Source organism: Mchenga conophoros, linkage group LG2 (genome assembly GCF_057382185.1).
Source record: "Mchenga conophoros isolate Kocher_MC1m ecotype Shallow Benthic linkage group LG2, M_conophoros_male_GT1.1, whole genome shotgun sequence".
Lineage (NCBI taxonomy): Eukaryota > Metazoa > Chordata > Actinopteri > Cichliformes > Cichlidae > Mchenga > Mchenga conophoros.
Window position 1 is genome coordinate 14,043,863 of NC_140527.1, and position 17,373 is coordinate 14,061,235.

At 46.3% G+C, this 17,373-nt stretch overlaps 1 protein-coding gene across 2 annotated transcripts in view; it reads right to left on the reverse strand.

Moving 5' to 3' along the window:
* The window catches only part of slc36a1 (solute carrier family 36 member 1), a 39,194-nt gene that overhangs the window by 8,926 nt on the left and 12,895 nt on the right, over positions 1–17,373 (reverse strand). For both annotated transcript variants that reach the window (XM_085286817.1, XM_085286809.1), the window contains exons 9-11: positions 16,991–17,089; positions 15,324–15,490; positions 10,470–10,639 (exon numbers count right to left, since the gene is read on the reverse strand). In XM_085286817.1, coding sequence (XP_085142943.1) covers positions 10,470–10,639; positions 15,324–15,490; positions 16,991–17,089 — 436 coding nt within the window. The remainder of the gene's footprint in view (positions 1–10,469; positions 10,640–15,323; positions 15,491–16,990; positions 17,090–17,373) is intronic.

The window sequence follows — 17,373 nt, forward strand, 5'->3', positions numbered from 1 at the left end:
GCAGGATAACAAAGCCCCGTGTCTCAAAGCTCAGACTGGTTTCTATAACATGACCATGAGTTCACTGCACCCAGACGGCCTCACAGTCACAGATCTCAGCTGTGTAATGATGTCACAATGACGTCATAAAAACCCGGACCAAAATCCTCGAGGCTGAGCTCAGACACCCTTCAGAGGAAGCTCACTTCAGCCCTGTTATATCTTTCTGATGAGCGTGTGTTGCAAAAGTAGATGATGATTAAAACTTGAAATATTTACACCTGTTACAGTCACAAAGACACATTTGCAAACTCTTTGATGCTTTTTCACAGGAAGAGGCAGCGTACCTTAATTTTTTAGGACATGCCCGAAGCCCATCTGAGTAATTGCGACTCCAGCGAGGAATAAAAAGAGTTTTCACTTCAAGAAACATAAGTCTGCTTGAGGAGGGACTCCATCCAGAGATGAGCAAAAGTCTAAACATCTCCTTGCGATTCATTTACAAACTTTTGTCGGAGGGGGTGGATGTGTCCTCGGTAAACTGCTCTTTTAGATTGTACGGGAAATGGTTAGAATTTCCTCAGAAAATAAATGGATTACTTGAGCCTCTGGGAGTCACTGTGAGAGCAATCAAACTGGTCGGCCAGGTGGAGAAAGGATGCACAACCTCACAGTTACTGGTTCAATTTACCGTGGCTCATGGTCGTTTGAAATTACAAAGGTAGAAGGTAACAGAAGCCATCACTGCAGCTCCTCCTCCCCGTGGGCGAGTGGGGACTCATTTAATCTCGGGGGGGGGGGGGTCTCGGAGCTGCAGGGGCTGTAATCAAGTTGGACTGACATGATTATTTCTTTTTATTCAACCACGAAAGCTTCTTTGAGCCATGACTGAGTTACAGACGGAGAAAGCACGATGTGATAAATGAAGTAAAAGTTGTCCGTCTCTCTGCCGCCATGCTACGTCACTGCCACTTTGCTTCAGTTGCAGGGAAACAATTACTTCCTGTTAATGAGAAGCTTTACAGTGTCTGCATCACAGAGAACTGCAGGAGTCACAGAGAGAGCCCTCTCCGTTTAGAAATCACTGAGATTCAGACAAGCACCGGCAGCGAGACAACGTGCTCTCGAGGTAAACAACACCTTCCCCATGCTCTCCGTCCTCAGGTAGACCATCGCCACGTGAATGTCCGTGACCCTGTCGGACGTTTTAGGAGCACTTTGTCTCCCTCGTGGCTCAGACACAACATGAAGGCAGCGCGACAGCTCTTCCTGCGTCTGACACTCAGGGCTCCCTGAAGTCATCACAAACACTTGTTTACTTCTTTAAATGCTATAATCTCACTGCAAACACTCACTGCCTAATTTATCCTGCCATGATGCTCTCAATATTTTCCATTCTGCTCCTTTTTCTACTGACTTAATGCCGGCAATTGCACCCACACCCGTGGTTAAAATATCGCTGTAACTACAGGAAACGCCAGAAGAAGAAAAGCCCAAACGAGCGTGACGCTGGAAGCTGCACGCACATGCTCCTCTTTGTGTTTCTCTCTCGTCTTTCTCTCAAACAGCTGCTGACTTCAGTTATCGGCGTCTGTGACAGTGAACAGGTGAAGAAGAAACGTCCAGCGGTGTGTGCGGTGCTCTGTGCAGCTTTGATGAAGAGCTTGACCCGATTAAAACAGACTTGTTGGAAACATACACCTGAGTGTTTGCTCTATGCGCAGAGTTGGCCTCGAGCAGCCGCTGGATTTCCTGCCAGAGCAGTTTAATAAGCATCAACCCGGCTGGTTACAGCGAGTGCACGGAGGCGTTCGCCCGCAGCTGCAAACACGACAGTTGTGGGAAACCACTGCTCTGTGGCGTGCAGCTGTGAGGGAGGGGATGATGGATGCGGCTCCATGTATAAATGTGAGCTCTAAGAAGTTCAGTTCAGTTCATTTTTATTTCAAACATATACATTCACCAACATTTTATAATATCATCCCATGCAGTTGTTTGAAAAGGAAAAGTGATGAATCTCAGACAACAGCAGCGGGCAGCAGCGAGAGGAGAGGGAAACGCTCTGATGCGGTCTCACATGATTCCCTCCTGTTCTAAAAGCAGCAGCAGGTTTAACACAAACTCTGATTTTAAACTTAACAATCCAGATGTGACACAAGTGCAGACCAGCAGATCAGCAACAGTGCAGTTTATACACAGACACTGAGGACCCTCCTCTTCAGCTCCGTCCTTTTCTCCATTAACTCGTCACCTTCTCGAGGTGCTAGCCTCAGGGCGGGACTGAAACTTCAGCTTCAGACATGGAAAAGTCGTGAATTATTTTTTTTTTAGCTCGTGTCTCATCCCGCAGCGCACAACTGAAAACAAGCATGACAAACAGGAAAGAAATTCACACACACACACACACACACACCTACCTCTGTCCTGCCCGGCAAACACAACCTCCGTTAACTGTTATGAGTGAGAGGGCGCCTGACACAGACGCAGAGAGCTGGGGAACCTGCCAAAGCTACCTGTAATCACACTGAAGTGGACTTCCTGTTCACTTGGCTAATCAAAGTGGCCTTTCATGTTCCTTTTTCGTGCAGCACCGGGGTTCTCTCCCAGGCCCACCATGAGTGGCTTTGACACACAGCAGGGGAAAAATCATGGTGTCTAACTCATTTAGATTCACCACAACAAACAGCAAAAATGCCACATTTTGCTCGTATTTCCTGACTGTAGCTCGGGTGGTAGAGCAGGTCAGCTATTAACCGGAAGGTTGGTGGTTCGATCCCAGGCTCCAAGGCCCAAATATCCTTGGGCAAGATACTAACCCCATGTTGCTGTCCGATGCACCCATTGGAGTGTGAATGTGTATAATGTTAGACAGTAAGCACTTCACAGTTTAGAAAAAGTGAATGGGTGTGATTGGGTGAATGAATTAGTTGTATAAAAGCGCTTTGAGTGCTCAGATAGAGTAGAAAAGCGCCATGTAAGTACCAGTGCATTTACTATTCAAGCAAAGACCTTTAAAAAGGCTGAAAAAAATAAAACCAAGTGAAACAGATTCATCACCCCACTCTCTGTAAAACTGACAGACGTGAAAGGAACTTTTACAACATACCTTCCACAGTCAGTAATTTATGCTTTCATCCATCAACTACCGCAGAGATTCTGAGCTGTTCCCAGACCAGCAGAGAGTCTACCACAGGCCTGTTACCAGAAACCAGATGCTGAACCATCAAACATGGCTGTGCACCGCCTGCACGTCAGAGTCCCTCCCCTGCCTCAGATGCTGTAGTGAGCCACCCTAATGAGGAAATTCATTTCAGCCAATTCTAATCCCAGTCTTACTCTTCAGCCTCTACCCAGACCCCTAACCCCAACCCCACAGGTGTGGACTCTGTTGGATCAGGCCTCTGTTCATCTCAGCAGATAGATAAAGTGTCTGCATCATTGCAGACGCCGGGGCAAACCCTCCCATCGCTCATGGATACAATAGGATCCCCTCCACCTGCCTCACACACCCGGAACAGAAAAGATTTTTACTGACTAACCCAAGTACTTCATTTGTTTCACTGCAGCCTTCACACTCTGCAAAGCCATGCAATGGGCCCTTTAGCAGGCCTCCGGGCCACATGTATGACACCCCTTATACAGAGTACAACAGGCGATGGGGAGGGAAAACAACCAACACGTGTGGGGTGCCCGAGACGCTGACTGGCTGACCGTCGACGTGCTTATCTGCAGGAAAAACAAATCCACTGCATTTTAATCTAACTCCCTGGACAGAAGCATGAGAAGTGGAGGAGAGGAGGGTGGAAGTGTAGGAGGATGGAGTTGCAGGGCAAGCCTGACCTTCGCCACCCAGCAGGAGGTCTGTGCTAAAGACAGAAATCCTCAGGCTGACCTCTCTACTTGCAGCCCAGCTCTGCTTGCTGTGTCTCTTTTAGCTCAGAGAGCCGATGGTTTGGTTAAAACGTGCGACGTGCAGAATCATTTCTCATGTGTGACCTTTAGGGTCGATTATCAGGTGAAACCTATATTCTCCGATCTCACAGTGGGAGCTCGGTGATGCAGTGATGCAGCTCTATATGGTCAAAAGCATGTGGACGCCTGACCACATGCAGCTTCCATGATTTGGAAAAACAAATGCAAGGAATAGTTTGGGTTAGTGGATAAGTGCTGTGAGCAGGTAGAGTTACACCCCACACTTCCAGAAACAAGCGGAAAGACTCAACGCTTGTGCCGCTCGCTAAAACAAAGTGCTTCCCTTTGGCAGCAACCGGACGCGGTTCACCGTGATATGAAAACCGTTTTACCGTTCATGTCAGCCAACAGGAGGAGGAGAGGGAGGGGTCACCTGATAGCTGGAGTTGAGCGTGACTCAGTCATGCAGTGTGAAGTGGATTTTTCACTGATGTTTAAATATTTATCGGTTTCTCATCTTTGCATAAACTGTATGTGTATTAATGCCGCTTCCTGCATGCTGTGAATAAACCAGCGTGACCTCATTTATAGCCCGGCTTGTCTTTTTCCCTGCGGTGGTCTGAAATGTTTCGGCCCAGCAGCACCAGAGACAGGTTGGGTCCTGTCTCAGAGATCGGTGATGATGTGAGGGTGAACACTCTCTGCAAAGAGACGCTGACTGGACTGCCCAAAGCGCTGACCTCAACCCCTTCCAGCACATTTGGGATAAGCTGGAACCCTTCTGGCCTTATCGTCCCGCATCAGGATCTGAGTAATGCTCTTGAAGCCACGTGGGAACACATGCCTGCAGCCGGGTCCCCAAATCTGCTGCACAGCCCGGAGCCAGACGAGTTTAATGCCAGTGTGGCTCTCAGCCATGGACTGCACCTCATTTCCAATTTATCTGAATTTAATTGAGTTAGAAAATTCTCTTTTCACATGGAAGTAATGAAAAAGGACATTTCCATTTCATTTTAAATTCAGTTAATTAACCTCTGAAGACACTTTCACTGCTTTTCCTCTCCACGTGACTACGTTACTTCCTCTAAAAATACACGCTGCTCCATGTCAGATCTTTGACTCAGTTTGTCAGAGTCACAGGTGAGCCGAAACAGGCGCAGGAAGCAAAGGCCAGAGGAATCCGTAAAAGGTGAACGTGTGCACACATCATGTTTGTGAAAGGGTAAAAATACGACAGCCGGCAACACGCAGCACAAAGTCCCAGCGGCACACCACCTCTGTGCCACAGCGCTGTAAGAAACAACAAAGAGAAGAAGAGAAAGCTCACGCGACGTCCACACGTCCTCTCTCGTTCCCATCAACAGCACATGCTAGCTGCTCAGCTGCAGCCTGTGGCAAAGTGACTCAGACAAAGGAAGCACGCTCAGCGCCACGGCGAGTCTCGGCACACACGGCCACGCGGTGAGGGTTAACGAGGAAGCTGGGACTGTTAATGAAGAGGGAAGGTCTGCTTCTGTCACAGCCACACACACACACAGCTTTTAACACTGATGCTTCAAGTTTAACCATTCATCTGGTCCAGTCTGACATGATTGAGACCCAGGAACTGCTGACTGCTGTCAAACATAAGGCCCGGAGGCCAGAACTGGCAAGGCAAAAGAGTCCAATCTGGCTCACAGCATGGCTTTGGAATACATGACAAAGGGCGTAAACTTTGGACTTTTATTTGCCTCCGAAATAAAAACTACACCGGAGTAACTGAGCACAAAAAAGTTTTTGTTTTTAAAAGGAACGGAGATGAGATGTAAACAAACAAAAATCTTGTGTTTTACTTTTTAAATAAAGTTTTCTGCATACGTATTTCTTACAGTTGTGCAGTTCCTGCAGCCGCGGTTCTTCATCATGTAGAAAGTCATGCTTTTTCTGAGACTCTGACAGAAGGGGCGGTTATAGCGCTCGCTCCTCGAGGCTACAGTCCAAATGAAGTGAGCCGGTCTGGCTTACTGAGGATCAGAGTGGACTCTAATGGCTCATTGTGGGAAACAAGTTCCTGCTCAAGGTTAATAAACTAAGCTTCGGTGCAGTCGTTTAAAGAGCCCGCGACCTCTGAAGCGTTTCTACACTATTTAGAACCTCGTATTATTAAAGAAGATGTTTTGTTGCTTTGCAGACGACACTCACAGCTTCTTCCTCAGACTTCAGACATGTTAGAAACCTGTTTTAAGAATGAAAAGTGGAAGCTGAAGCTTACAGTGGTATGTGACGCAGCAGAGTGCCGATGCACATCTTCATCTCCAGTCCCAAAGCAGAGGCTCTTCTTCTCATGTTTGTGGCTTTTTGGCATTTCTAATGTGATCAAACGGCAACAAACGAGATGTGGCCTTCAGGTAATCAATGTGAGACACAGCAACATAACAGCATCGACTGTAAGGAACACGGCCAAGTCGTGTAGCATTCCCACCGCTGCCACTCAGAGGCTCGCTGATCCCCAGCAGCAGTTGCAGCTACGCTGAGTTCCTGCGCTTTCCCGCCATCGCTCTACTAAATTAGAATAGAGTGCTCACTTCAAAAGAAATCTGCCTGCGCTGAAATGAACTGACCTTTCGTGCAGGAGTGCAAGTCAGAGTGACGCTCAGCAGAGTGAGAGGGAGAGTTTGCTCAAGGCCGTCCACTTTTAACTCTAATCTGCCCGAGAGCTCACACGGAAGCACGCGAGACTTGGCTGGCCAGCAGCTCTTAGAGCGCCAAACACTTTTGGCACATCAGTCAAAATCACTTCCTGTGACATTTTCCATCTTTGACCGATCACACTGCAGACAGATGGCTGCAAATGTAAAAACAGCAAAGAGCGAGCGTTTTGAAGACTGAGACGCAAGTCTGAAGGTGACTCATCTCTGCTCTCCTCGAGTATCAAAATTTAAGGCCGACTTTCTTTGTTTTCAAACCGTTTAAACCACTTTAGAAGAGCAATGCAGCACCTCTGTATAATCACACACTACACACATCAGTCACTAAAATACAGAATACAGCAGGAGACAGTCTCAGAGGCATCCTCAGAGCATCTACAGACAACAGCGTGCTGCCCCAGTCTCATCTCGTATTTACATTCAAAAGCTAAAGTAATCTCCTGCTCACACATGTGCACGCAGTAGCAGCACCGTCCCTGCTGCAGTCCCTCCTCCTTTATCACAGCATCCAGCAGAGAATCTCACCGGATGCTCGAGTGTTTTGATTTCTCCTCCTGTTGCTGAGCGTGGCCACACTCATAGGACAAACGAGCTGCAGACAGCCGGTGCGCGCGCACGCCTTTATTAGCTTATCGGGATGTGTGTGCAGAAACCGACAGAGCGAGGCAAATTCCATCTGCATAATTCAATCAGAGGCAATGAAGTAAATGAAGATCAACAGTGAGGCGTCATTCATGTGGAGAGCAGCGAGGATGACCTGAGAGCAGGAAACAGTATTCATCTTAAACAATCCGATAAAGCGCCCACGTTACAAAGACCTGAGGATCCTCCCATGACCAGCGTTTCCATCAAATTAACATCTCCACATGTGACGCCTCTACAGACAGTGAAGCCTGCTGGATTTATGAGTTACCTGCTGCACTACAGCAGTGATGTTCGTGGATTCTCCATGTGCCGTTCTTCCAGATGTTTAAGTTTCTCTAACAGCAAGCAGGAAGCTCATCTCAGCTGTCACGCATTTTCATTATTTTTTAAATAATGGAGCCTTTTAATGATTCTCTCCCATCATTACAGGAGATGATCATACAACAGGTCAGAGGTCCATTTTTACCTGATACCAGGATCACCTTCTACCCCGATTCCTCCTGGGTACAGTTCTGCAGTACTTTTAGAGTCACCTTTAGAGTCCGTGTGGAGAGCACACCTGAGCATCACACTTTTTTTAACATAACAGACCCAAGAGGGCTCAGTCTTATTGTTGGATGCAGAAACTGTATTTATTGATTACTTTAATGGCCGTTATAAATATGAAAATGATCAGTCTGTACTTCAGTGAAGATTCATCATCATCCAGTGTCCTGATCCTAACCTTGAAGCCGGCAGATGTTGAGCAGCTGATGGAGGAGACCAACAATAAACAGCTGGTAGTTGACGTTAACTACCAGTTAAGCAGCAGGGAGAGAAAGTCTGTTTCTGTGCTTCCAGTCTGTAAGGTCTGTGAAAGGATAAATACACCCCCACTTTCAAGAACTACTCTGCCTTTAATGTAAATATAATGATCCCTCAATAGGTGGAAGTGTGCCCCCTGCTGACTTCAGCGTGACTCAGCAGCGGTGCACACAATCAGGCACGAGCCTGCAACACAGAGAATGAGCGGTCATGGCCAGATGAGAATCGATTGCAATTGGAGGACTACTGTAGCTATAAATAGCCTGGCGGGGCTATTACGGGGAACTGTTGGCTACTGCTGGAAACCCGGAGGAGGGAGAGGATCAGGCGAGGGAACGCATGTGAGACACGTGGCTTCGTTGTCCCTTCACTCGTCACCTCAGAGGGAGACCAGACAGGATGTGTTTATCAGCTAAAGCTGCACCCACAGTTGGTCAGTGCTAAGAATCATCCAATCATAATCCTAAAACAGGCACTCAGATGTCCTGGGCGGTACCGTAACCTTAGAGCAGCCATATTATTGGTCAGATAATGTCATTAAAAGCACAAACGCGTGTCCCAGATGTCCAGTCCAGGGACTCCAGTTAGCTGAGGTGAAGCCTAGCAGACAGCTAGCAACTACAGCCACCTGTGGTGCCATCCACCTGTCAGTCAAAGAGGCCCTGTACAGCTGTTGTGAGGGTGAAATTATCTACAGAGACCAAAACAGTCTGTACCAGCCTGTAAGCATGTTTCTTTTAACATGGGAGTCTATGGGGAGTGGCTCATTGCTGCCTCTGCTGGACACCAGAGGAACTGCAGCCAAACTTTTCCTTGTGAACATTTTTAGATTTTTATTTAGTCCAGGAGTTAAAACAACAACAACAACACAAAAGATCCAGAGCTCACAGTCTCAGTGAGCTCCTTGTGTGCAGGTTCATTCACACAACAAGTACAAATGAGTCTTTTTCATGCATGTCTGCTGTTTTTTTAAATCCTCTCTAATTCATTAGAAACACAAACAGGGATGTTCCAGGTACTGTGGACTCTCTGCATCTGTGGAAGTACCTAGAACTGATTAGCCACATAGGGGCTCGAGTCAATAGTTCCACAGGAACCAGAACCAAGTCCAGGTAATCAGCTGAAACGACTGTTACTGACGGGATTAAAGAGCAAAACTCAGCAGCAGCGACCTTCTAATGGGACGCTTCTGTTACTATGTCTAAGAGTAAATTACTCTGCTGCCCCTTTTAGCTCCACTTTAGATAAAAGCACAAAGACAAGAGAGGAGCAGATTGTACACGTGCTGTTTGCCTCATTACGGCTTGTTAAAGAGCCTCATTTGTCAGCGGGGCCTTGGCTGTGGTGCAGACTCAGTTTTCTTTGCAGAAATAAGCCTAATAAAAATACAATAAAGGAGGCGCCTCACAGAAGTACACTCAGGAGCAGCCACACCGCTCGCTCTGCTCTCCTGCGTCAGTACACACCACTAACACGGGCCAGATTGCTGATGGCAACTCCAAAAGCAGACCTTTCATCTGCTGTTAAAGATACACGACAATTTCACATCAACCTAAAGCCATGCTGCTCTGTGAAGCTCTGCAGTCTGAAGACTACAGAGAACAGAATCAAAGAGGTTGAACACAGAAACAAGCATTCCCACACCAGACCCAGGATGCTCCTCCTGCCTGGATTGGCTCGCCCAGAGCCATCCTGGTCTGATACCTCCTGGGGGAAGAGCTCAGAGGAAGACCTCGCAACCCCAGATGGGGTTTGGTGACAGTCACGACAGTTAAACGGTGAGAAAGGGAAAGTACCAAACTGCTTATAACAGATCGGGGTCTTTGGTCTGGGTTTGTTCTCTAAAGAACAAACGCAGAAATTAGATTTCTTTAAATTGATTCCCTGCACAAGCAGTAGCTGAGATGATGCTGAAAGTGTTTAAAAACCACGACTCTGCTCAGAGCTCACATTAGAAACGCATGAAGGAAAATCTGAGCAGAGGAGTGGAAATCAGCCCATGCTGTGACTCAATGTGCAGAATAAACATACAGCGGATATAGTGGTGGGTCGTGTGATTAGGTAGAGGAAGGGTCCATAGGGGGTCCATGACCCTCTTGGGGACACCTCAAATCTGGGAGTTTCCACCAATTGTCCAGATGCTTTTCTTTCCAAGCTTCTTGGATGACAATGACCTGGATGAGTGAGAACCTTCACGAACATACAGCAGACACTTTAACCCACATGTCTGAGAATTGATGCATAAATAACAGTAAGAGGACGAGTTTCTTTGTAAATCCCGTGACAGCATAAAGTCGATCGTGCGTGCTGACACGCGTGCCATTTATATTCATACATAAGAAGGCTCGGCTCTCGGTCTGAAACACGTTGCAGTTGAGCCTGACATCGTGTGCAGATTTAACAGCCCGCCGCCCGACACACCGCAGACCCGCTCGTACTTACACGTGAAGATGACCATGACAGCACGCAGCAGTAGGTCGATGGCGGTGTCCCACTGATCTGGCACGCAAGCTACCATGGATGGTATGAGGATTTCTGCTGGGACATAGAACTGCAGGGCGAAGGTGATGAAGATCCCGAAGCAGTACAGGAGCTTCACGACCTGGTACATCCTGGAAAATGGGGAGGAAGGAGTGGAAGGAGTCAAGTAATGTGTGGAAAAATGTGACCTATCCCGCTTATTTTTACTCCTAGATTCTCCTAGAGTAGCTTTGCATGACTCATAGTTCAAAATAATGCTATGTTTTAAACAAGCCATTTCGCCTCCCCACTCTTTGAGTGAAGTTTCTTCTGATTGGCTGCCACTCACCTACAGACAGTTTAAAGAGCAGGTAGGTGGAGCTGGAGAGGATTTCCACTCTCACCAAGGCAGAGAAAAACCCTTTGAGGTTGAGTGTTTATTTCCTCAGTGTCCGGCTGGAGAGAGGGGGTAGCTTGTGTGCCCCTGAGCCAGATAAGAGCCATAAAACTGATTTAAAACCTGATGCAGCTGTCACTCTGATCTCAGCATGCTCTGCACTTTTGGAGACTCAGTCAATCCACCACCGCTAGAGCTTGTGGAGCATGTGAGCACAGAGCCAGGAAACTGAAGGAGAAACCAGTAACAGCAGCTCTCACCTGGACTTACTAAAGTAATGTAAACACATTCAGATCCATGGCTTCCTGATTCATTCATCATGCAGTGTCCGCAGGTTTCCTGATGCAAATACAACAAGCTGTGGATGTGAAGCATCAGCTCTGAGTATCTATCTATTAGGGGTGCAACAATACACAAAATTCACGGTTCAGTTCGGTTCGATACTTTGGTGTCATGGTTCGATATTTTTTCGATACAAAAAAAAAAAAAAAAAAAAAAAAAAAAATGTTCATGCCTTTTTAATTTGTCATTTATTAAAATTATAAATATATATTTTAACTCAAATGTACAGTTTTTAAATTTAATGCTGCTGTTACAACAAAGTAATAAAAATAAATAAATATATCTGATTGAGGAATCACTCATCTTTGGAAAAGAGAGTTTATTACAGAGAAATGGCTCTTTCCAAAATAAAAGCTATACTATACGCTTCTTCTGGGCTATATTCTCAGCAGCATATTAAACATATCAGGCACCCATAAGGAGAATCATGTGCTAACGGCTGTCTAAATGACTCGGGTAAAGTTTGTAGCATGCGTGCCTGTTGTTTTTGTCTGCTTCCACTTGTCTTTGCACTAGGATGATGTCGGAGTAAATGTGCACGGCCAACACGTTAACGAGCTAACTGCGCTAACACACTAGTTCCCACCAATGTAATTGAGCATTGCGTGGCACATCCAACATACGGTTTTACTTTAGTCCATGATGCGCTTACCTTCAGGGTCATACGTCACATGAAAACCAAAATAGTTCCAAACGCCAGATCTGAATGAGGGTGGGGGAGGTTCAATTTGCCATGTTGCAAGGAGAGCTTAACTTCTGTCTCGCTAGCTTGCCCTGCGTTCAGTGAATCTGCGTTCGACTACTCCGCCTAGGCTGCACTGTCGAGCGCAGATCCACTGAGCACTCAACACAGACAGCATCATCAGAAGGAAAGTTGAAAGTTGAACACTCCAGCTGGCTGGAGTGTTCACACACACATCTTCAACCTTTCCCTCTCTCTGTCTGTAGTCCCAGCCTGCTTCAAAATGGCCACCATCGTCCCTGTACCCAAATCCTCCACCATCTCCTCATTGAACGACTGGCGACCTGTAGCCCTGACCCCCATCGTAAGCAAATGCTTCGAGAAGCTGGTCAGGGACTTCATCTGCTCTGCACTACCCGACTCACTGGACCCTCTACAGTTTGCATACCGCCACAACAGGTCCACTGATGATGCCATAGCCCTGACACTACACACTGCCCTGTCACACCTGGAGAAGAGAGACACGTATGTGAGAATGCTGTTTGTAGATTACAGCTCAGCATTCAATACCATCGTTCCCTCGAAGCTGGACAGGAAACTGCAGGATCTAGGACTGAGCAGCTCCCTCTGCAGCTGGATCCTTAGCTTCCTGTCTGACAGACGCCAGGTGGTCAGACTGGGCAGCATCACCTCATCCCCCATCACACTGAACACTGGTGCTCCACAGGGGTGTGTACTGAGCCCTCTCCTGTACTCACTCTACACCTACGACTGCACAGCCACTAACAGCTCCAACATCATTGTGAAGTTTGCGGACGACACTACAGTGGTGGGTCTAATCACCAACGGTGATGAGACGGCTTACAGGGAGGAGGTCAGCGCCCTGACCCACTGGTGTCAAGACAACCATCTCACCCTCAACGTCGCAAAGACAAAGGAGTTGATAGTGGACTTCCGGAGGTGCAGAGAAGTACACACCCCCATCACCATCAACGGCGCTGCTGTGGAGAGAGTGAGCAGCTTCCGGTTCCTTGGAGTACATCTGGCTGAAGATCTTACGTGGTCAGTACACACAAACAAAACAGTGAAGAAGGCGCAGCAGCACCTCTTCTTTCTCAGGAGACTGAAAAGATTCGGCATGAGCCCCCGCATCCTCAGGACCTTCTATCACTGTGCCATTGAGAGCATCCTCACTGGATGCATCACCACCTGGTATGGCAACAGCACCGCCTACAACTGCAAAGCTCTCCAGCGAGTAGTGCGGTGCTCTGAACGGATAATTGGAGGTGAGCTTCCCTCCCTCCAAGACATCTACAGGAAGCGCTGCCTGAGGAAAGCGGGGAGGATCATCAAGGACTCCAGTCACCCCAGCCATAAACTGTTCAGACTACTTCCATCAGGAAGGAGGTTCTGCAGCATCCGGTCCCGTACCAGCAGACTGAGAGACAGCTTTTTCCATCAGGCCATCAGACTGCTGAACACTTCATAGACACCTCAGCTTCACTACTGGAACTTCAACATTATGCACTCCATACTGTATATAAATGCCACTTGTTTTGCACATATTCAACTCTGTATATTTTATTATTATTATTATTTTTTTTTTTACTATTTAATTTGTAAAAATGTGTGTATACACACACACACACACACACACACACACACACACACACACACACACACACACACACACACACACACACACACATACACAGGAAAATATTTAGTATACACATCCAGAAATGCATACACTATTATATATTGTACATATATTTATTAGTTTCAGGTTGGCCATTCTTGTATTTTGCTCGTTTGTGTTGTTGTGTTTGCACATCTCTGTTGCTTGTGGGGCTCGCACACAAGAATTTCACTCGCATGTGCTGTGCCAGTGTGCCTGCACATGTGATGTGACAATAAAAGTGATTTGATTTGATTTTGATTTGATAAAATAAATTAAAAAAATTTTATTGTTCGATACATATGCGTACCGAACCGAAAGCACTGTATCGAACGGTTCAATATTGATACGAGTATCGTTGCACCCCTACTATCTATGGGTCTAAAACACAGTAAAACAGGTTTTAATATTTTAATGAGACACTGGGTCCCAATCCTGCCACCTTTCTTCTAAACAATGAAGATTTAAGTCTCTTTGCTCTTCGGCACATCACATCTGCTGAGTCTGGACGTACCACACTGTGCTTCAGTTTAGTTTAGGAGGTTTGGACTTGTGTATTGAGACGCACCTGCACCACAAACACACACAATAGTTTATGTTCCTGGAGGTTTGAGGCAGTGACACACAGTGTTGGGGAGTAACGGAATACATGTACCGCCGTTACGTATTTAAAATACAAAATATGAGTAACTGTATTCCGTTACAGTTACCATTTAAAAAGGTGGTATTCAGAATACAGTTACTTTGTTGAAATAAATGGATTACACTGCGGTACTTTCCTGTTTCATTTTGTCGCGGGTCAGGACTGTTTGGGTTTTGTTTGACAGCTACGTGCTGTTGTTCCAGGCGGCAGCGTTACGGTTGCCATGGTTACAGGGCGACGCTCTCTCTCTCTCTGCGACTGTGTGTTTCCTGGGTGAGAGAGCGCCTTTTCGTTGTTGTTGTTGTGCTAAGCTAATAGGCAGAATGCTACAAGCATAGCTCTAAAGAATGTAGCATCATGGGCAGTGTCTGTGAGCGCGAGGAGGGAGAAAAAGGGGAGTGGAAAGGTACAAGTTGTCATCGAGGAAAAACGGGAGCTGGAAGCATGTAAATATAATAATAACCACTTCAGCCAAGAAGAGAGCCTGACGAGCCCAGTTGTAAGTAAGCTATTAAGACTCGACTGTACACCGTGTTCATGTTTTCCTCCGAAAACAATAAGTTCCGTTGGAGCAGCCTTTCGACACCTCTCTCTGTGTCTCGCAAGAAAAGGTGACCCACACAACAAAGTAAAGCTATTTTTCGGCTACGAGCTGACACGGACCCCGCCGTATTAGTCTGAGGTCCCTTTACTACAGTTCGGAGTCGCGGACCTTCAGTAATAGTAATAAATCACACAGCAATAGTACATTCACGTTGTTGTAAAAAGCATGATAATATATTAAGTAATCCAAAGTATTCAGAATACGTTACTGTCATTGAGTAACGTAACGGAATACGTTACAGAATACATTTTGGGGCATGTATTCTGTATTCTGTAATGGAATACATTTTAAAAGTAACCTTCCCAACACTGGTGACACAACAGGAGGAGATGTGCTTGGGTGGAGTCATCTGAGTGCACAGCTGACTCCACCCATCCTGTGGTGTCTTATGTGATTCTCTGAGTGCTGTAGGACATTAACCAGCACAAATGTTTTTAAACATGCCGACTCGACTCGATTTCTAATCCTGAGCGTTGTGGCGGTATCTCACCAGCAGTTAGGTAGGTTCAGTGTGATGCTGCCGCCGATGTGCTCTCCAAAGCACATGTATCCTATGGTTCCCAGGCTGATGTAGAGGAAGGTGACGATGCCCATGCCCAAATAGAGAACCTGGGTGAACCTCTGTGGCCTCTGCATCTTGTTCTCCAGGGGCAGAACCTGCAGAGAGAAACGCTGTTAGCGGGACATTTCAGTGACACGTGAAGGCTCAGTGGTGTCTGCTCACACTGATGCCCTGAAAGCTCGCCTTCGCCAGGAAGCTTTGCTTTTTTATAAACCAGATTTAACTGAATTAAATGGAGCTTTTGGAAAATGTAGCTTATCAGCCAGGCTTCATCATTATAAAGACAAGCTTCTCTGCATGGACAGGAAAAAGGCCAACTCTGAAACACACGTGTCTGCAGGGCAGATGTTAGCGAGAGTCATACGATGCTTTGAAAAATGTCAAAATGAGGCAAATGTTCTTAAATAAACATCAATAAAGTGAAATAATAACATATCAATAATGTATCTGTAATGAGTAATTGTGACATTAACACTGGGTTACACACCGTGTGTGCTTCAATGGTCACCGGTGAGCGGCGGTGGACTTTAAACGCTCTGAAATCGGACGACTGATTTTGACTCACGTTGTGCTTCATACTGTGAATACCTTCCAGCTCTGAGCGTACACAAGAGTGGGTGCAAATCTGGCACTTTAAAAAAAAAAAATATATATATATATATATATATATATATTTTTTGGCCTTTTTCTGTCTTCGACAGATACAGAGAAGACTGACCGGAAAGCGGAGGGAAACATGCGGCAAAGGGCCGCGGGTTGGACTCGAACCCGAGCCGGCCGCTCTCAGTCATGCGGCATATGGTCGCCTGCTCATCCAAATATGGCACTTTTTAATTCAAATATGACAGTATTAGAAAATGACTGTGAAGGAGTCACAGCATGAAGGTGAGCCTGGCCTATGTAGCTAACAGGAGACCTTTCATATGTTGACACGAGCCCTCAAAGTTTACCCAGAATGCACTTTATTACTCTGACAGGTGACTCACACTGACACTCGCAGCTGCACAGATTCCAGATCTGTGACACGTGATATCTGCTGCACTGATGAAGACACGATTTTAAAAAATGATTAAAAAGCACCGTCTCTTTGTGCTATATGGGCCTGTAAATCTGAAAATATTTATAGTGATGTCAAAGTTTGTATACCTGCATTAATTGCACAGTCAACAGTCTTATCACATCTGAGCTTTTATCTTTTAATGTATCGTTTTAAAAACTTGGAACTGCAGTGAACTGTGTTCGATCATCTTGAAATATTGCTTTGAATTGTTTAGGTGAACACGGGGATTTTGACAGTAAAATCATTCACAGACTTTACATTCCACACTCTGTTATTAAAAATGGTCAGTGGGACGTGCTGGTGTAATCCCCCTCTTTCTGGACCCCTGCTGCTCTCCTATCTCCAGCCCCCCCCCCCACAGCAGCGTGATGCATGATGCCTCATTTGCATAAAGAAATCCAACGGTAATGCAGGGGGAGATAACAGTGCCGTTTATAATCCACGTAATCGAGGCACACAGGTGTTTCACATTGATACAGTCATAAAGTTTTCGGCAGCACATGCGTGCATGTGTTACCATCAGCCACTCACTCACCACTCCAATGCCTTCGAAGGCAAAGATGGCCGTTCCGAAGAAGAGAGGGTAGTCTTTAGCTCTGCCAACTTTTGGGAGGTCAGTGGGGTTTGAGATGTTCTGTAGAGAAACAAAACAAAATAGATCCACAGCCAGTTAGAGCTGTTCTTCAACTAATCGCATCCTCGCTACTCTTAACATGATTAGCCGAGAAAAAGCTGCACAATGAAAATGAACTGCTGCAGACTTAAAAATTACAGATGGAGTGAGGTGTTAAATGTTATCTGCACGACAGCCCTGTTCTTCACAACAATACAAATAAGAGAGCATCCGCTCAAAGAGCTCCACGCAAGCAGCTCGGCCAGCTGTGTCAGACACATGCCATTATTTCTGTATCTTTTGGC